The sequence below is a fragment of the Drosophila sulfurigaster genome, chromosome 3, assembly GCF_023558435.1.
Source record: "Drosophila sulfurigaster albostrigata strain 15112-1811.04 chromosome 3, ASM2355843v2, whole genome shotgun sequence".
Lineage (NCBI taxonomy): Eukaryota > Metazoa > Arthropoda > Insecta > Diptera > Drosophilidae > Drosophila > Drosophila sulfurigaster.
The window spans coordinates 55604612-55623033 of NC_084883.1; the positions used below are offsets into that span (position 1 = coordinate 55604612).

At 42.1% G+C, this 18422-nt stretch overlaps 8 protein-coding genes across 10 annotated transcripts; 2 read left to right on the plus strand and 6 right to left on the minus strand.

Annotated features, from left to right (window-relative positions):
- The first annotated feature begins 109 nt into the window (after positions 1-109).
- On the plus strand, positions 110-2398 carry LOC133841593 (uncharacterized). The gene is made up of 3 exons (XM_062274190.1): positions 110-1237; positions 1462-1724; positions 1809-2398. The coding sequence occupies exons 1-2, from the start codon at positions 287-289 to the stop codon at positions 1648-1650; spliced, it is 1140 nt and encodes a 379-aa protein (XP_062130174.1). The 5' UTR covers positions 110-286; the 3' UTR covers positions 1651-1724; positions 1809-2398.
- On the minus strand, positions 1728-6703 carry LOC133841592 (uncharacterized). Of its 2 annotated transcripts, none has more exons than XM_062274188.1 (4): positions 5998-6703; positions 2907-3226; positions 2426-2831; positions 1728-2357 (listed from the first exon to the last, which is right to left on the minus strand). In XM_062274188.1, the coding sequence occupies exons 1-4, from the start codon at positions 6162-6164 to the stop codon at positions 2045-2047; spliced, it is 1206 nt and encodes a 401-aa protein (XP_062130172.1). In that variant the 5' UTR covers positions 6165-6703; the 3' UTR covers positions 1728-2044. The 2 variants fall into 2 exon arrangements, with proteins under 2 accessions (XP_062130172.1, XP_062130173.1); XM_062274189.1 differs by lacking the exon at positions 5998-6703 and adding an exon at positions 5597-5847.
- Positions 6704-6910: 207 nt separating this feature from the next.
- LOC133841599 (glutathione S-transferase 1-like) lies at positions 6911-7716 on the minus strand. The gene has a single exon (XM_062274196.1). It carries the CDS (start codon positions 7627-7629, stop codon positions 6970-6972), a length of 660 nt encoding a protein of 219 aa, XP_062130180.1. The 5' UTR covers positions 7630-7716; the 3' UTR covers positions 6911-6969.
- Positions 7717-8190: 474 nt separating this feature from the next.
- LOC133841597 (glutathione S-transferase 1-like) lies at positions 8191-9028 on the minus strand. Its single transcript, XM_062274195.1, has one exon. The coding sequence runs from the start codon at positions 8963-8965 to the stop codon at positions 8306-8308; it is 660 nt and encodes a 219-aa protein (XP_062130179.1). The 5' UTR covers positions 8966-9028; the 3' UTR covers positions 8191-8305.
- Positions 9029-9934: 906 nt separating this feature from the next.
- LOC133841596 (ras-related protein Rab-43) lies at positions 9935-11546 on the plus strand. Its single transcript, XM_062274194.1, has 4 exons — positions 9935-10317; positions 10380-10464; positions 10694-10950; positions 11015-11546. Exons 1-4 carry the CDS (start codon positions 10105-10107, stop codon positions 11117-11119), a joined length of 660 nt encoding a protein of 219 aa, XP_062130178.1. The 5' UTR covers positions 9935-10104; the 3' UTR covers positions 11120-11546.
- On the minus strand, positions 11510-12937 carry LOC133841600 (ADP-ribosylation factor-like protein 5A). The gene has a single exon (XM_062274197.1). It carries the CDS (start codon positions 12442-12444, stop codon positions 11905-11907), a length of 540 nt encoding a protein of 179 aa, XP_062130181.1. The 5' UTR covers positions 12445-12937; the 3' UTR covers positions 11510-11904.
- A 299-nt stretch (positions 12938-13236) lies between these two features.
- Positions 13237-17852, minus strand: LOC133841586 (structure-specific endonuclease subunit SLX4). The gene is made up of 4 exons (XM_062274180.1): positions 17710-17852; positions 17061-17611; positions 15932-17008; positions 13237-15868 (listed from the first exon to the last, which is right to left on the minus strand). The coding sequence occupies exons 1-4, from the start codon at positions 17781-17783 to the stop codon at positions 13764-13766; spliced, it is 3807 nt and encodes a 1268-aa protein (XP_062130164.1). The 5' UTR covers positions 17784-17852; the 3' UTR covers positions 13237-13763.
- On the minus strand, positions 17638-18341 carry LOC133841601 (uncharacterized). Of its 2 annotated transcripts, XM_062274200.1 has the most exons (3): positions 18218-18341; positions 18013-18165; positions 17638-17953 (listed from the first exon to the last, which is right to left on the minus strand). In XM_062274200.1, the coding sequence occupies exons 2-3, from the start codon at positions 18135-18137 to the stop codon at positions 17788-17790; spliced, it is 291 nt and encodes a 96-aa protein (XP_062130184.1). In that variant the 5' UTR covers positions 18138-18165; positions 18218-18341; the 3' UTR covers positions 17638-17787. The 2 variants fall into 2 exon arrangements, with proteins under 2 accessions (XP_062130184.1, XP_062130182.1); XM_062274198.1 differs by having other exon boundaries at positions 18013-18260.
- Between the last annotated feature and the right edge of the window lie 81 nt (positions 18342-18422).

Genomic DNA, 18422 nt, shown 5'->3' on the forward strand with positions numbered 1-18422 from the left:
CTACTCTCATTCGCCGTTTACAGTGTTGCAAAGCTGCATAACTAGTTGACAACCGCCACATCGTTCATTCAAAACGTCAACTCGCAGAAAGTGTTAAGAATAAATTTGGAAATAGGTCCATTTTGCTGCTGACTTGACTGGCTGCACATATGCGAAATTTTTTTCTGCGCATGAACAATAAAGTGCCTATCATATTTCAAGCAAATTAAAAAAAAACAGGGGCTTTCGGTTTTGTTGTTCCTTGACTCAAGCTCAGAAAGCTTCCAGTTGCGACAGCATTGAAAACATGGGCGATCAGAAGATAACGAAATGTGACGCAGAACCGGCGAGTTCCCCCTTGCTGTTACCCGACGGCTACTCTTACTTTCAAGACGGCATTAAATGGGTGTCGGATCTAATGGAGATCGAGGACTCGGACGCCGATTGGTTAGTGGACGCGGAATTCATTTGCAAGCGGATTAGCGATGTGATGAGCAAAAAGGATTGGATCTACAAGTCTGTGCTGGAGCACCTGCTAACCACGGCCACGTTTTACAGAGGCTCCAAGATCGACGTGCCGCTCGATTTCGAGCAGTATTTACGCTTCCAAATGCCATTCCATGTGACTCCTATCTTCAATGCTTCCCAGCCGGGCTACATTAATCTATATGCGTCCAGCACGCATCCGATGATTACGAAGGGTTATGTGAATCCGGAGCTAGTTCAGGTCCTTCTACGCGGGAATCTGCGTGATGCCATCAACCAGCTGAAGAGCGTCTACTGCGACAGTAAAGTGCACTACAAGCTGAGCTATCGCACCCATGAGATTGGAGATCAGGGCTTTGTGCACGAGATATTGGCATGTGAGCAACGCGACGGCGGGATGCCCAGCATCATATCCTTCGTTTTTTTGCCGGCATTGCAGTTCAAGTTCTCCGAGTTTCCTCTGCCCTCGTTTGTGCCCTCCGGCCCCGCCTGGGCGCACTGCAACAACGTCTACTACTGGCTCGCCCTGCTACAGGTGTATCCGCAATATGACAATCGTAGCTTCTGTCCGTACGTGCCGCGCATGCAGTTCGTGCAAGACGATCGCATGGTCAAGTATCGCAACGTTTTGCGGCTGTTGGTCAAGATCGGTCTAGGCAACAATATACCCGACATCTCTGATATATTCGTCATCAAGGGACTGCACTTCTTTCGCTTACGCTACAGCATGAGCTGCGACTGCAATCTATCACTGCCCACGCTCTTTATGGAGGTAAATACTCAAGGAATAGGTGATGAATATTTAAATAGGCAGGATTGAAGGGTATTTTAACTTATTGTCAAGTGGGAATTACATGTATTGACACAAAGATCATGCATAAAGGCTTATGCTGGTAGCTTTCTGTGAATTTAATTAGGATCCGATAGTCAGTTGATTGGTTTTTCTTTTGTACAGTACTACAGGTTTTACATCTTGTTTTTTTTTTTTAATTTTAGCTTCTCAACATACACACTAACATAATTTACACGGATGCAACGCATAAGCTTATGGTGTTTGGCAACTGCCAGCAGCATTCGATGCAGGAGGCGCTAAAGCTGGACACGATTGCACGTAACGTATCCATGTTCTATTACATGAACTATATACCCTGGGATCGGCTAAAGCAAATGTTTGGCCTCATTTGAAGTCGCTTCGTATCAAATATCAAATTCCATACAGTGTGGACGGCTCACATTGCGTATACGCGATAAACAATAGCGTATGTTTACTGCTGGCTAAACAGATGTGCCAGCTGGAATTTTTTGTAATGTCTACATCTCTCAATTTTCATATGTTTTTGCAGTTTCAACACAATCGAATGTGATGCGTGGGACTTGTTTATTTACAGGGTATATAACAAATAATGCGCTAAGAGTTAACAACATGACCTACAAGCTATTCAATAAATAGTTACAATACAATATAAATAGTTACAATTATAATAATGTGTTAAATAGTTAATGACTTTCAATGTGCACTCATTTCAGCAACAGAACGTTGCTTGTTGACGCTTAAACTAGACGAGGTCCTGCCAATCAATCACATGTACACCACGTTGCGATTGAGCTCCTGTTCCTGTTGATCCTGCTCCTTATTGTTCGGCAGCAGTACGGCCTGCTGCTCCTGGTACTCACCCGCAGGCCTTGCTGTCGTCGTACTCGTCGTAGTCGTCGTCGTCTTCGCTGCCATTGGCTTTGCTTGAGCACTGTACTTGTTGGCCAGCGCCTTGAAGATGCTCTTGGGACAGGCCTTGTAGTAGGGGAAACATTCACCAGGCGCCTGCTTGCCTTCACCCACATGCTGTGCACGCACATACTCCGGTATGAGCTCGGCAAAAGGCGACTTTGTAACCCTTAAAACACCAAAGATAACAACAATAAAGATCATAATTTACTATATTAGTTTGCTTTTGCTACTCACGTGAGAAAGAGCTTTGTCATCTCGCCAAAGACGCCAAACTTGTCCAAGCTGCGCGAATGCATCTCACAGATGGTGCGCAGCAGACACGCCTTGCCATCCATACCAAAGGTGGCGAGGAAATCCTCAACGACGCCATAAAGCAGCACACGCTCGCCACCATGGAATATGTGCTTCAGACCAGCTGGAAGCTCTGGATAATTGAGCAGCTCCTCACGCACCTTAAAGGGTTTCTCATCGGAGCTACTACGTTGCTCACTGAGATCACGCTTGCGACGCTGAATATGCAAATAGCGTGAAACATACTCGCCAACCATTTGCCCTGCGCCATGGCCAAAGGATCTGGCGAAGAAAGGCAAATCACCTAATGGGTTCTGATTGTCCGTCAGTCCGAGCTTATCGAAGTCAACTAGAAAAGTGCATTAATTGAGCAATCATACGTAAATTCGATTGAAAGAGAGAGTGATGAATTGTGTGCACTCACTTGTCACGGGGAAACTTATCGTCAGATTGGAGAAGAAGCCTTCAGGCGGATGTCGTACCAGTGGCATGGCAATTGTCGGCGTAAATGTGAGCGAGGTGCCCGGTGGCAATGCCAAGCGCCCATCGTCCGTAATCCAAACAAGACGCTTTTTACGTATATGCGGCGCATTAGCCTCCCAATCCGATTCTGCTGCAACTTGCGCCTCGGCGTCCGCCAGCTGTGTGGCCGAGGCCTCATTGAGCGCAGCAGCTGTGCGTATTAGACATATCAGGCAACAGATGAGCAACCACAGTTGAGGCAGCAGCTGGGAGACACGCATGCTGCAATAAAGAAACGAAAGACTTAGGCAACAAACTTGAGATTAGCCAAATAACTGCAAGACAATTGCCATTTGCCATTATTTAACTGTTGTATAACAGCAACAGCAGATCTTAAAAGAGAATGCACATTAAAAACGCGATCTCGCAACAGGTTTGCGACACATGTATAATAGAATCATTCAATCGAGTTTTGTGGAAGAAAGCCTCGACTGCCTCTTGGCTTCGACTTGGCGGGCCAATTTTTGTTGTTAAAGCACCGTTAACAGCACATTTAGTTTACATGCTCTACAATTTGCAGCTTAGCAGATTCATGCTCAAATTCAATGTCGAATTGTAAGTCAAATTCGAATTGTTGCAGTGCGTGGAAAGCAGTGAAAGCATCTCCTAGCTAATCGGTATATAATTCCTTGCACAAACCTGCCTAACGACGCATTTCGCCCAAAATGGAACACTTTTTGTGTTCGACTGGTCATCAGCAAATTTCTCGACGCACTTTTACCACCCATACACACAGAGAAAAATTAGCATATGAACACGATAAAGAATTGATGCCCAAACTAAAATTCAATTTTAATCAACTATTCCGCAATTAATGCAGATTTTAATTGTACTAGTTTGTAGTAGTAGTAATAATATAAGCACTATATTTCTATATGTTGATAAAACAGTTTTTAAAGCAAGATTTTAATTCTTGGTATCAGCATTTTCTACTCGTATTCGTTGCAAATGAAGCACATGGATTGGGAATGGGAAATCGATTGATTTTTTCGCACTGTGTACACAAAGCATGCAAACTCCACCTAGAGCACTGGCACAGTTACTTACTAAGAGGATGATGCAACTTGGCAGTCAGCCGGTTGCACAGCATTGCTGCCACCCAGCTAAAGCAGTCCACCCCAACCCATGCATTCTAATGCACTTTCCCAGTGCCGCCAGCTTGACCAGGCTTGAGCAACTGGAACTGCCTGTTTGTTATTAACTGGTTCAAACCGCAGGCTCAAATCAATATTGATTAAATGCTTTGCGCTTTGCGCTTTGCATGGCAAGGGTTGCTCCAGCAAAGCAGAGCGAATCAGCGATTCAGCGATTTTCTCTGCGCAGCCACGCGAATTATATGCAAATAATGTCGAGCCTGGTGGCAGATGATGAGACCAGACAGAGGGGAGTGGTCATGACTATGGCCATGACCAATGATTAGCCACGAAGTTTGACAGCCATGAAAGAGAAATTGGGTCGCAGAATCCACAGCAAGCACACACATAACGAGAGAGAATTTGTAATTGCTGCCAGGGCGCACTTTTAATATCACTGTCAAAGCAACAAATGTTTGTTTGAGATTGTTAATGTTGCTGTCGCCGATTGTTGTTGCAATTACAACGCGTCAGACAACAAGCTGGCAGACGAATGACCAATCTCGCTGTCCAGCTGACCATATGCGGCTGAAGGATAGCTTTAATTTCTATAGAAAATCAAGAGCAAACGCCTTGAACATCAGCAACAAGTGAACACGCAACAAATGTCGGTGTGGTATGCCACAAGTGAAAAGCTTTGTAAGTTTATGGCGAATTAGTACCAGCTCTTTAATTGGAGCACATGACATGCATGCATATATAGTATACTCGTATATAGTATATCCGCAAGTTGTATTTTATTTCCTGTTTGACAGCCGACGAGTCGATTAACAAAATTCTTTAATGCACTGCGAAAATGAAAATGAAATTCGGGTTAACTGGTTTTACAAATTTAAAATTGTAATTTAAACAATAATTTCACGCGTTAAATATTGGCATCATCGACAACATGCCCACTCACACACATATACACACACACGTACAGGCAAATCCTGTGCATACTTGTGCGCGCGGTCGCAACAAGTTCGTGCCCTCAGTCTTTTGTTTTATGTGCGCGCATTGCACCACCCGCAATATCGACATGGCGTTGCATAGCTAATTTGAAACGGCCAACGGCAATGTTGATGACGACGATGATGATAGTAATATAAATTGGGAAAGGCAAAGGAAAGTGCAAGTGGTGGCCATCCGTGATGTGCATGTGATATTGAGCCCGAACCAAAAATAAAGCAAAAACAAAAATCAATCAAATTCGTTGATGAAAACAAGCGCTATAGAAAGTCGTTGAATGTCGTTAGCATAACAATTGAAAAACAGCGAATTTGATTGCTATTACACATATTCTTGCGTCTGCTTACATAAGCAGCAGCAGCAGCAGCAGCAGTAGCAGCAGCAACTGCGACTACAACGCGAATTGAACTATGCTCCTTGACCCACATCCCGGCTATACACTCCACTTCCACTTTCAAGTCAAGCGGGCTGGGGCTTTGCATATTTGTGAACTGCAACTTCAACTCACTTTTCTAGTCTAGGTTTGTTTTTAGGCTCATGAAATGAAATTCTTGACACGTTTTTCACGATTTATCCTTCAGGTAGAAACCGAGTAGAAACCGTTACAAGACCGTTGCACGTCGCACGTCGCTAGTTGCACGTTTTGTTCGCGTTTTCGAGTTTGGCGGGAAGCAGCAACAACCGCGTGCGCAAACGTTTCAAATCCAACTAAAGTGGCCAACGGCTGTGGCGCACGATAAAAGCAAACTGTGCAAGCTCGCACAGACAACGGCAAGGCAAGGCAGAGAAGCAAAAGGAGAGAGAAGAGGAGGAGGCGGAGCTGCCAGCAGTCGACAATTGGCAGGCGAGACATTGGCAGAAGCTACTCATAGCCAAGCCAACAACAAACCAGTATGAAAGACTACTTACTGCCCAGTTGTGTGTACATGTGTGTTGGTATGTGTGTTTTTGATTTCCTCTTCACCATAAATAGATAGCGATAGTTGGACTTCGAGTTGGTCTTCAACTTGAAGTTGGTACTGAAGCTCAAGCGGATCGAGAGCCATGCTGGGCGTGCTAGGACCGCACTGAGTCATACCGAGTAGTCCTCACAATTTGGGGCGCCAACTTGCAAGTTAGACGACAAATTAATTTCACTACTTATTCATCTGAGTGCTTCAGAAATTCTTGTATAGGCTAGTTAAACTTTCCATGCGTGCTTGTTTGCGGTTTTCCAATCCACTTGGTACAATCTCTTGACCAGTTAGCTGGGCATTGCATATTAGAACATGTTTGCTACATCTCCAACTGTGCGTGAGCCTCTTTTGTATTTTGAAAGTGAGTCCGAGTCCGAGTCCGAGTCCCAGTCCAAGTCCAAGTCTAGAACTTGCTTGGCAATCAAATTCAGGTCAAGGTTCTGCATAAGGAAAAGTCGTAAAAATTGTATTGGGGAAAATGTGTAAAGAAAAATGCTGCAATGCGATAGACAGTTATAAATATTTACAGCACAATTAAGTCAATTTGGTTGACTGAATGGCGCCATCACGCAGTACGTGGTGAAAATTGATTTGAGGCTCATGTAAATACAATAAATCGCTATCAGCAGAGGCCCTGTGTACGTGCTGCCCGTTTAATGAACTGCACTCCACGTTAATTGACACAATTTCGCACAGTCAATCGCTTTCCTTTTGGTATTGCTTCATTTAAATAAATCACAATCATTTTACGGTCATCTTGCGTAATATCAAAAGCTTAAAACGTTCACAGGTCGCATTCAAATTCAAATGGCGCGCGAACAGTGTTGGGAAAGATGCCTTTGATAAGCAATCAAAAAGCGATAGCATATCGATAAAAGCTTATTTTTATTTTGAAATGTTATTGAATCGTGTATTGAATAATTAGTTAGACATATGTAAACTTGTTCTTCAGCATTTCAATGTACTTCTGAGCACCAGTATTATTGACTTCTTCATAGTAAGGCAGCTTTTCGAGACGTCGAAGCCAAGCTGCGATTTTAGGAAACTCTTCGGCATCCATTTTTAGCACTGCCGGCAAAGACGATGCAGTTGCCCCACAGCAAAAGTCAGCAATGGTAATGGCATCGCCATTCAAATATTTATTTTCGCCCAGAAAGTTCTCCAGATGCCTGTACCCATCCTTCACATTATTAAGCTTTTCCTGTGGCACCTCAGTCACATTATGGTAAAAATATGGTACGCTGATGTTCCTCAATGGCATAAACAAGGCACTGGCATCAAAGTACAGCCGTTGATTGACGAGAGCCCGCTTGAGTACATCCTTAGGATAGAGCTCATCATTTTTGCCGTACTTGTCCACCAGATAGCAACAAATCGCATGTGAATCCCATATATAGGTACCATTGTCGTCCAGTAGTGGCACAGTGTGCTGTGGATTCTTCTTGAGGAAGTCTTCCTTGAAGTGCTCGCGTGAAAAGAGATCGACTTCTATGTATTCGTATGGCAACTCAAGGGCTCTCAAGGTCAGCAGACAGGCACGCACTGGAGGACTAACGTCCACACCGTAAAGCACAAGCTTCGACATGTCAAATATGTACTTATGATCAGTGAACAGCTCGAATGAGAACAGACTGAAAAAAAAACCAGGCGTTGTCAGCTTTTATATGTGGCAACAGAATGAAACTTAAATAACGATAGATAAGCTTTTTTTGCATTTGAATCAGATAGAATAAACGAAAGCTTTCACAAAGTGATGCCAATTGAAATAAATAATAGTTTGCTTGTTTGTTTATGCGCTCACACACACTCAAACATCTACATACATATTACAGTGTATGCCAGTCTTATCACTTAACGCACACAAACAAATACATAATCATTCGTATGTCCACATACAATTGTTTGTAGCTCTGAGATAACAAAAAGTGGAAAATAACATGCACTCCAAAAATAGAAATTAAACATAAAGAAGATAACTATAAAATTGTATTTCTTATTTAAGCCAATACTTTTTCTATTCCCATCTCTATTGAAATCTCTCTTAATTAATTTACATCTCTTTAAATGCCAAGCAAATTTTCAAATTTTAACGGCAAGCAACCAGGGCTGCAGCATAAGCAACTAAGAGATAACCAAGACAGGGATATGTTATCGATAAACATATATTTAAAAATAATTATAACTGCCATTAAAACAATGTACTTGTAGTTAAATAATTATACATATGTCAACCCAAAGTAGGCATATCAGTTAATTTACTATCACACAATAGTCAATGCGTCCTTGAATATGCTAATGTATTTGTCGACACCATTGGCATTGGACTCCTGATAGTAAGGCAGTTCACTAAGGCGAGCCAGCCAGGCGGTAATTTTCGGATACGTCTCAGGATTAATTTCTAGGAAGGCCGGCAGAGATGAGGCTGTAGCCGCACAGCAGAAATCGGCGATAGTCAGGGCATCACCAGTTACATACAGATTTTCTCCCAGAAAAGTCTCCAAATGATTGTAACCATCTCTGATGTTGTCAATCTTCTCTTGTGGCACTGTGGTCACGTTCTTATAAAAGAATGGACCACAAATGTTTTTCAAGGGCATGAAGAGCACGCTGGCGTCAAAGTACAAACGCTGTTGCACATGAGCTCGTTTAACCAAATCCTTGGGATAGAGTTCGTCAGATTCGCCAAACTTGTCCACAAGATAGCTGCAAATGGCATGGGAGTCCCAAATTAAGGTTCCGTCATCATCAAGAAGGGGCACAGTGTGTTGAGGATTCTTCTTTAGAAACTCCTCGTTATTCTGCTCTCCAGCGGCAAGATTAACTTCAATGTACTCAAATTCCAATCCCAGAGCGCGCAGTGTCAAAAGGCAAGCGTGAACCGGAGGACTAATGTCCATGCCGTATAGCACCAACTTTGACATTTATATTTTTTTATCACGAAAATATGTGTGAACGCAAACAAGATCAAACTTCAAATGAAATGGGGGTCTTGGCAGCGCAGCTATTTATTGTCGCACAAAGCAGAGAGAAAAACTTTTGAGGCTTCATGAAAGCAAAGCCGAGCAAGCTTTCCTCCATTTAGAGCTCATGTGTGGGCGCCATGTAATTTGCAAAGCTTTAAAACCACAGGCAGAATTTCAGTTTCAATTGATATAAACTAATCTTTGCTGTACTCTCTATATATGTATGTATGTTCATACATACATACATACATACATATACGAATATTCACTTACACATAATTAGAAACCCAGCTCCACGTCACTTGAGACACAGCTGCAAACCTCATTTAATGAGACTTTTAATTTAAACAAAAATATTGGTTTATTTTTCTACACAAATTATCCCCTTTTAACTTCAGATATCTTGTTATAATAAAAGCAATCTTTTCATATCATAAGCTTGATTCAGATACTACAATTCATCATCAACAAAAATTCATCGGAATATAATCATTTCAATATTTTAGTGAAAATCACAATTGTAATATTTTGAAATTATTTTTAGTTTAATTTACATTTGCTTAATTTAGCCCTCTCGAGCTGTACACTATTTTTGAATGCCGAGTGTTTGCCCGCCAATGGAGAAAATGTGTTGGTAAGCGAGATAAAATGCAGTACTGTACAACGCCATGAAATAGCACACACCTGCAAACAGTGAATGCTGCTAAGATCTTAGTTCTGCACTTAACAATACCCTATGATGACTTAAACAACGGCATTAATATATTTAGTGTTAAAAAAAATTAATAAAATACACAAAATAATATAAAGACAATAATATAAAGAATATAAAGTGCATAACTTAAGTTGTAATATCAATTGGCATACAATGTAATCCCTTGCGCTATTTTAAAACAATATACCCATATGGTTTGCATGTGAGTGTGTAGGGCACAAACAACACACTCTTTGTGCAACGCATTTCCATTGCTATCAAGCAAGCAATTAAACCCAAAATTTAACATTTTCCATGCAATTACAATTATTGTTGCACAATAGTCTGTAGCAGCAATCGCTAAAGGAAGACGCAACGCCACGGAGAGTGAAGCTGGACAGTGATGACGGCCAGGAATCCACAAACATTAATGGCTCTGCCAAATGAGGAGAATTTCGACTTTTTATTCAAAATTGTGTTGATTGGAGACTGTTGCACGGGCAAAACATCGATATTGCAACGTTTCAAAACCGGCAACTATGTAGAGCGGCATGGAAACACGATTGGTGTGGATTTCTCAATGAAAACCATTGAAGTCGAGGGCAAACAAGTCAAGGTAAATGATGCTCATCAATGTCATACAACAACAACTGATAATTCATTAATTCTTTACTGTAGCTACAAATCTGGGATACTGCTGGGCAGGAACGCTTCCGTACCATCACGCAGAGCTATTATCGAGCCAACAATGGCGTCATAATAGGTGAGTAAACGCAGCAGTGGCTAACGCCCATCCTCTGCTCAGCGAGCAGTTCGGGGTCCCCCTTGGGTCATTGTCATGGTCGCTGTTATCGATAAGAAAGCGCACACTTTAATGTTATTATCGATGCGGTGATTTTAACGACATGGCATTTGCCGTGAAGTTGCCTTATCAGCAGAGGAAGTGCTGCTAATTGATGTTTACAAATGTTTGCAATTTGTGTTTGCTGCAGTCTATGACATCACAAAGCGATCAACATTCGCCAATCTGCAAAAATGGATCGAGGAGGTGCGCAGATATACGGCTTCCAATGTGCTTATCATACTAATTGGCAACAAATGCGATCTGGAAGAGGAGCGCGAGGTGGACTTCGAGGAGGCGCGTCAAATGTGTCAATATATACCTGAAATCTTGTTTGTTATGGAAACTTCTGCCAAGGAGAATACCAATGTCGACGATGCCTTTCGCTGCCTGGCCACCGAACTGAAGGTAGCGTTAAGTCATGTCCTATTTTATTCAATTTACCAAATCAGGATTTACTTGCTCTTTATAGCGACAACACGATTCGAGCAGTGTGCAAGCTATGGATGAGAGCACTGTACAGCTAGGCCAAGGGAAGCCCCTCAAGAGCTGCAGCAGTTCGTGCAACCTAACATAAAAGACAGCTGCAATCTTTTCTCATCTCATGTTGAATATTATGTTTTTTATTTGACTTTATGATTTTGTGATCAAACTGTTCATGTGGCTATATAATCGTAGTGTATTTATAATTCTAAGTCCTAAAATCTTCTGTTAATTTCGATGTTTACTTGCTAGGACGAGTATCGAACAAACACCATCGTCATCATTATCATATTTTACAAACATATTAATATTTATTTTGGGTGGTAAGAGTACAAAATAATCTCACACATTATTCACATCTAATAGCATCAACAAACAATCAAACAAGGCAATGAATTAGCGACGTCAATTACAATGCAATGATAGTTCAGTTCATAACAGTAAGAAATACGTCCAAAATTCTGTGTATGATGTAACTTAAAAATTTTGTTTTTTTTAAATAAACATGTTTATTTTATACATTTATTGGAAGTTATTAATTGGCTGTTCTTATATCTTAATATTAGCAATTATCTTAGTACACATATATTTAAATTTTGTTGAGACAAGGGATTTGGGATAGTCGAGGAGGGATGGGGGGTTATAGATTGTACATAGTATATAAACAAAAGGCAGGAGTTTTAAACTAAAGCACTGTTAAAAAAATTGGCTTGGCTTTGTTTGTGTTTCCCAAACAACAACGATCCCTTTTTCGCTTAATCATTTCTCTGTCTGTGTCTCATGTCTTTACAATTTTCTCATGTTTATATAAAAATTGATTTATTTGTCTAAATTAATTCAATAACTATAAACTAGCGACTTCGTTGATCGATGTGGCTGTCATTTGTTCTTGATGCGCTGTACAATCCACTCCAATCCCTGATACAATCCCTCGCCTGTTAGCGCACAACACGCTTGAATGTGCCACTGATGCTTCTTAATCGACGTCAGATCCAATTGTCTCGAGATTTCCGCCGCTGACATCGATCCCTTCAGATCCTGCTTGTTAGCATAGACCAGGAGACTGGCTTTGCTCAAATCCTCGTGCTGCAACATGCGATACAGCTCGTCCCGCGTGACAGCCAAACGCTCGCGATCCGTAGAGTCGATGACCATAATAACCAGCTCCGTATTTGTATAGTAGGTGCTCCAGGCGGCACGCAAACTCTGTTGGCCGCCCAAATCCCAGACGAGGAAGTGGATGTTACGCCACACGACTTCCTCAACGTTGGACCCGATCGTTGGACTTGTGTGGACTACTTCGTTCATCAGAAACTGGTACAGAATTGTTGTCTTGCCCGCATTGTCGAGGCCAACCATGACCAGTTTGTGCTCCTCATTGCCAAACATCCGCCACAATCGCGACAGTAACAGGCCCATTTGTTATGGTTTTGGTATTTCGCGCGCGGGAGTGTGAAACGAACCTTTTTTTTTGTGTTATGTGTTGTTTTCTGCTTGTTTATTACTGACAAACGAACGCACTCTTAGTCAGGTATCGCAATCTACACGCATATGTATTTATCTCTGTGTGCGTGTGTGTGAGTGTTAGTGTATGAGTGCGTAAGCGTGTGGGTCGTCTACCGATGCCTTTGTTGTTGCCCAGAGGAAGGCCACAACTGTAAATTATGCACTCGCTGTCAGTCGGGTCACACACGGGAACGCACCAAGCTTCTTTTTCGACTTGTTAAAATGTTTACAATTATTGTTTAATCACTGGGCTGACACTTGTTGTTATTATTGTTGTGATCGCACAAAAGATTTAGGCAGGCTGAGCTTCAATTTTCCTCGTATTATAACAAAAAATTGCTCACGAATTCAGCTGGGGATCAGCGTGACCGAAGGTTGCATTCACAAATATACCACTCACACAATGAAAATATCTACAAAAATACTAGAAATTACTGATATTTTAACAGAACTATTGTTTACAATGAACAAAATTTTCGAAAACTGTTTGTGTTTCAACGTATCACCAAATATTCTCTATTTATGTACCTGTTTGCAAATTATTGCCAATAGCTAGGATTTTAAGATGCGAACTATAAAAATTATAAATTCCTTTGTGAAGACCATATCTATGACAATACTGCATCACAGTCTATCGATATTACAAGCGATACTATTGTTGAACGTTTTTTTGTCACTTTTTGAAAAATAACATTTTATCGTAAATTTTGTGTTTTTTTGGAGCAAATATAAAAATTATAATTCACCTAAGCACCACACAAAACACTTTATCTAGTTTGACATATTGCAAATCCAATTCGAAATTAAAGTTAGTAAACTTGGTATATTCCAAAATGAACTGCCTGCAAACATTTCTCAAGTGTTCTCAGTTTCTGACGGATCCCACAGAAATCGAGGAAACTGACGAAATATCCGAAGTCCTCGCTGAAAAGTGTGAAGAGTTTTTGAAGAGAAAACATGCAAGCAAACGGCGCTTCGAATACATTGACAAATATATGAGATGTAAGATTTTTATGATGGAAGAACCGATACCGTCTCCCAATCTTGATCGTTTACTTGAAATATCTATAGACGCGGTCTTAAGCCAAATACATGTTTAATGCATTAACAAATAAATTGTGAATTCATAAAGTTAAAACTAATCCTACGTTTTATAATAACAGCAGGGCAATAGGCCAAATAACAAAAGTTATAATTCAATGTACAAAAATACTTTATAACACAATCCGTTTCTAAGCCTTGACACTTGATTTCTTGGGTTTCTTTCGAAGGTGTCGCTGCACCTGTTTGTTAGATGGAGCCAGATCGTAACGGAATATAATACAACGTCTATCAAAGAAACACTTGAGGTCCTTGGGATCATACCGATGACCCAGTTGCTTGAGATATTGATAGATTTCTTGCAAATCAATGGGTTCATACATGAGCACGCTCTCATGGAGACTGGGATTGGCGCAGAGTAAATTATGCCAGGCTATGTGGAGTGGCAGTAACGGCTGCGGCGTCTTCTTGGTTACGTTCGTCTGCATCACATAGAACTCGAAGTCATCGCAGAGACCCGGCGACATGTTCTGGGAAAATCGAATCAGCTCTTGGCCCGTCGCATCTTTGAACTTGTAGCTTGGCTTCTCATTTATTTTGGTTGGAGATAGGCAATTGTTGCTGGTGTAGTGGAACAGAGGCTTACTACTCTTGTTACCTACTGGAGTGGATTTGGAGCGAGGCAAGGGCTGAGGCAGTGGCTTGGGATGCATCTGTTGCTCCTCTAGAGGCAGCATAATTGGATGCATTTGATTGTAAATGAATTCTAATAGTTTAACCGCCTGTTTGCGCTTCAGCGGCTTAATACCATAATTGTACAGTTGCTGTAATAGGTCTGCCTCCGACATGAGAACATAATCCGGCTTGGGCGACTGACAAACACGAACAGTGAACAGTTGACCATGGACCTCTACTTGATCCGCTTCTGAAAGAGCAGTCCTTGGCAAGGTATCCATGTTGATTTCACCTTTTAGCAAACTATCTAGTCCACTTGGCAGGGCCTTTGGCATCGTGTCCGTGTTGATTTTATCGTTTAGCAAACGGTCGAAACCGCTTGGCATCATCATTACGTCATGATCCATCATCATTGATCCATCGTCAAGATTTGTTGCAACTTTGGAGCTTTGGAGTACCATCCTATCGAATTCATCGAGGTCATCACCGACTTCATTTGCAACTGTATTTGGAATGGTGTTTAGCAGTTGCTTAAATTTATGACTTCTGCTGTTGGTGGAGTAGCGTTTTAGGGCCTGCTCCGCGGGTGTGTCCAGAAAGGATGCATCTGTCCAATCAATGGCCACTTCAGATGTTTCTGGCTTCTCACTACTTGGTAGCTGAGAGAGCGTAAAGGGCTGAGAGAGTGCTGCATCGAGAATGCCGAACTCGGCACGCTCTTTGCTCAAAGCGCTCTTGTTGGGTGAACGGGAATTGCAAGATTTGATAGAAGCAGCGGGCGATGCAGGGCGCGCATCCAAGAAGGCATCCAACTCTTCTAGAGTCTGAAAGTATGGCAAGCTTTTTCTTTTTTCTTTGGGAGCCTGCTCCATGTTACGCTGTGTTTTGTCCGCCTTCCAAATGGAGTAGTTGATCTCGTCGTCGGAGAGCAAAACGCCTTCGTCAAAATCCTCATTGCCAGCGCTATCCTGCGTGAGGTCTATGCTCGCATCCGACTGGCTGCAGGTGAAGGCAGTCATATCGTTAAAAGAGATACTCTTGCGACTCAAAGATCTCTTGAAGCTGTGCTCCAGTTGACGTTGCCGATGGCTGCAGCCGTTTGACAATGAATTGGCATCGAGACTGTTTTGAGATCTTGGTAATGATTTGCCGCTAAACGAAATGCTCTTACGGCTCAAGGGGCTTTTAAAGCTGTACTCCTGTTGAAGGCGCTGCCCGTTGCACTTATGTGGTAATGAATTGTCCATGATGCTATTTGGAGTTTTTGGTAATGATAATTCGAATGATTTTGCGTCTGAGCTGATTCTGCTTACTCTAAAGGACAAGTCAGCTTCATCTTCGGCCTGGCTTATCTTGTGTGCGTATTTAGCAAACAGTTCTTCTGAGATAACACAATCATTCTGATCTTCTAGCGGGCAACAAGGCTCGCCAGGGTCATAGTTAAAATCATCTGTTGGACTCAAGGCAATTTCCTGAGAGAGAGTTGCAAGACAATTACCCGAATTGATAATAACGGGCAACTCAGGTGATTCCTGCTCCTCTGTCAAGTCCACAATGCTTTCTTCTCTAGACGAATGAGTTGTCTCTGTCTCATTTTTAAACGCTGTCGCCAAAGTCTTTACTGAAACAAAAGTAAAATTCTATAATGTTGGGAATTGAAATTGTAAAGGGTTGCAATGTATACCCTCATCACTGGAGTAAATCTCGTAGCAATTGATTTCCGTGCTCGTTGTTTCCTTGTAGGCTCTTAGAGAAAAGTTCTGCATCTCCCCAAGTGTGGTTGGCATTTCTAGGTTCAGTTCATCATCCGAATCGGCAAATAGATCAGGCGACGCGCATCTTGTGATCTGTGTGGGCAAAGTTAAAGCAATGGATCCTCGATGCCGATTTTCCTTGGCGCTGCTGGATTGCTCAAATTTACTGGGTAACAGGTTTGCTTTATCGTCGGAGTCGAAAGAGGTATGAGGTAAAAGATTCTCTTTTTCCTTATGCTGGCTCTTATTTAATAGATTAAGCTGATTCGTTTTTTCCTTTACAGCAAAGCTACAGGATTGCAGGTTAGACTTTTTGTCCGTTGTTGAAATGTCGACTAAAAGTGATTCCTCATGACTTTCCTCTATCGCTGTGCTAGTTGGTAGCTTCTCATTTTTCTGTGTACATTCTTCACTTAAGATTTCCGCCCCAGCTCTAATACTTTCAGCTGAGCTGCTGGGTCTTGAAAATTCTTCCTCCTGCACCATATTATTTGCTACCAGTTTTTCTAGCTCATCCAACTCTTTTTGCTCCACAGTCGCCGCACGCTCACCATAATACGCCTCCAGCTCGACATACACCTGCTCCAATTGGTTTTGCTTTTGCTTACTTTCCGCGCTGAGTCGCTTTGGCGATAAATCTCGTCCTTGTATTGCTGCCCAGTTCTTGAGCAAATGATGTGCTGGCGTTCTGCTGACTTCAATCAGTTCTTCCACATAGTAGGCAGGAAGATTGCCAATGGCACCATCATTTGGTTCATGGATAATGCGAGAAGAGGCTTTCAATTGCTGAAGTCGTATGCTAATTAATTCAAAAGGCTCTAAGCGCATCTCTTCAGCAGTTGGCAACTTTGTGCGCACCTGCAGCGACATTAGATTAGCCACCTTGATGTCCACTTTCTTAAGCTGTTCCTCCGGATTACGGAGAGTAAGCGCAGTGAACTTATTCGCCCATCGACATCGTTTGCTACGCTTTCCCGGAAAGACACTAATGGATAGCTGATTGTAATCTAAAAACAAACAAATTTTATATGGATACCATAATGACATTTCAATACTCACCTTCCTTAGGGGCGGTGCGAAAGCCGTACTTTTGAAGTTTCCGGCGTATATTCTCCGTGGACTGGTTCAAATTGTCATCTAGCAGATTAACAACTTCCTCCTCGGCGTCTGCTGAGTCCTCTAAACGCAGAATACCATGTTTTTCTGCCTCGGATTTTGACAGTGCCAATGCCATTTCAATGTCATCTGGACTGAAGTTGTCTGCTCTGCAGTGTTGGGCTGCTACCTCTGCAAAGAGTTGCTCGTTGCGCAGGAAATCGCTTATACTTGGCTGTTTACCACGTCCACGCCCCGTGCCTCGCCCCCGCGCTTGACGTGCTGGAGCCGCACTGGACTTGAGTTTTGGCGCCTTCTTGGGAAGCGGTTTAGTTTCATGACACTCACGAGACTTCTTGCGCTGTGGTTCGGTAAAAAGATCTTCTTTTTTGGTGTTTTGGTTTAATTGCTCCGCTTCGTTGGACGGTGTCGGTTGGTTGCAGAGACTCTCTTGGGAATCAAAGTATTCGGAAAGTGTTGTTGTCGCTGTGGTATGCTTGTTGTTACGCGTTGTGCTTTAGGATTAAAAGAAAACAGCTCATTTAGTACTAGAATACCATTTTATTTGTTCAACAGCTAGAAGCGAAAAGCTAACTGAATCAACTTGACCTACCGCAGCTTGGTGGTGCTGGTGGTGGCTGGTTCCTGTAGTTTCTTTAAGTTCGCCCTGCGCGTCTTCCGCTCCATATTGTTATCGCTCCTTGGACAGATCGTCCGCCTCCTTCAACGCTTCCCTAATAAACTCCGCCCTGCGTGGGGCCCCAAATTCAAACAGTGCTCGACGATCCTTCTCCTGCTCGGTTTGTTGTGTTAACTCTCTAAGCTTCTCGTTGGTAATGCGTTGCATAGGTGTTAGGCTAACAAATGCAAAATGATTATAAATAAATGGCAGAATGTTCTTCCGGTGTTTGCTTACCACCAAAGCCCAAAAAGCATCGGACCAATCGCAAGGAAAGCATAGGCGAAACGATTACGGTACTTAAATGACGGCGTGCCTTGCGTTCGTCTTGGTTTGCGCTTGCTGGTATCAATGGAGGCCATTACCAATTTTCAAAACTTTGCTTCTGCGCTGCGATTACATAAGTAAATAAATTTTATTTGCGCCAGCTATTGAAACAAACCAAGCACAAAAGACAAATGCGGTCAATGTACCGTTTGCCAGGGCTGCACATCCAAATCACAAGCACATTTTTAAATTGTAAACTGACAACAATAACAACGATAACTTCATGTTGTAATAATTTGAAATATAGTCTGGAAATTTTATTAAAGAATTGTACTTATATCGTTTTATTCCCATTAACTTTAAATATTAACTAATATGCG

Excerpts from the sequence above, each read along its gene's own strand:
- LOC133841593 (XM_062274190.1), top strand. The coding sequence starts at position 287 with ATGGGCGATCAGAAGATAACGAAATGTGACGCAGAACCGGCGAGTTCC. Across the intron at positions 1,238-1,461 it reads TGCCCACGCTCTTTATGGAG|CTTCTCAACATACACACTAA; the intron begins GTAAATACTCAA and ends TTTTAATTTTAG.
- LOC133841592 (XM_062274188.1), bottom strand. The coding sequence starts at position 6,164 with ATGACTCAGTGCGGTCCTAGCACGCCCAGCATGGCTCTCGATCCGCTT. Across the intron at positions 2,832-2,906 it reads GATAAGTTTCCCCGTGACAA|TTGACTTCGATAAGCTCGGA; the intron begins GTGAGTGCACAC and ends GCACTTTTCTAG. Across the intron at positions 2,358-2,425 it reads ATGACAAAGCTCTTTCTCAC|GGTTACAAAGTCGCCTTTTG; the intron begins GTGAGTAGCAAA and ends TGGTGTTTTAAG.
- LOC133841599 (XM_062274196.1), bottom strand. The coding sequence starts at position 7,629 with ATGTCGAAGCTTGTGCTTTACGGTGTGGACGTTAGTCCTCCAGTGCGT.
- LOC133841597 (XM_062274195.1), bottom strand. The coding sequence starts at position 8,965 with ATGTCAAAGTTGGTGCTATACGGCATGGACATTAGTCCTCCGGTTCAC.
- LOC133841596 (XM_062274194.1), top strand. The coding sequence starts at position 10,105 with ATGACGGCCAGGAATCCACAAACATTAATGGCTCTGCCAAATGAGGAG. Across the intron at positions 10,318-10,379 it reads TCGAGGGCAAACAAGTCAAG|CTACAAATCTGGGATACTGC; the intron begins GTAAATGATGCT and ends TCTTTACTGTAG. Across the intron at positions 10,465-10,693 it reads CAACAATGGCGTCATAATAG|TCTATGACATCACAAAGCGA; the intron begins GTGAGTAAACGC and ends TGTTTGCTGCAG.
- LOC133841600 (XM_062274197.1), bottom strand. The coding sequence starts at position 12,444 with ATGGGCCTGTTACTGTCGCGATTGTGGCGGATGTTTGGCAATGAGGAG.
- LOC133841586 (XM_062274180.1), bottom strand. The coding sequence starts at position 17,783 with ATGGAGCGGAAGACGCGCAGGGCGAACTTAAAGAAACTACAGGAACCA. Across the intron at positions 17,009-17,060 it reads TCGCACCGCCCCTAAGGAAG|ATTACAATCAGCTATCCATT; the intron begins GTGAGTATTGAA and ends GTTTGTTTTTAG. Across the intron at positions 15,869-15,931 it reads GATTTACTCCAGTGATGAGG|TAAAGACTTTGGCGACAGCG; the intron begins GTATACATTGCA and ends CTTTTGTTTCAG.
- LOC133841601 (XM_062274200.1), bottom strand. The coding sequence starts at position 18,137 with ATGGCCTCCATTGATACCAGCAAGCGCAAACCAAGACGAACGCAAGGC. Across the intron at positions 17,954-18,012 it reads ATGCTTTTTGGGCTTTGGTG|CCTAACACCTATGCAACGCA; the intron begins GTAAGCAAACAC and ends TGCATTTGTTAG.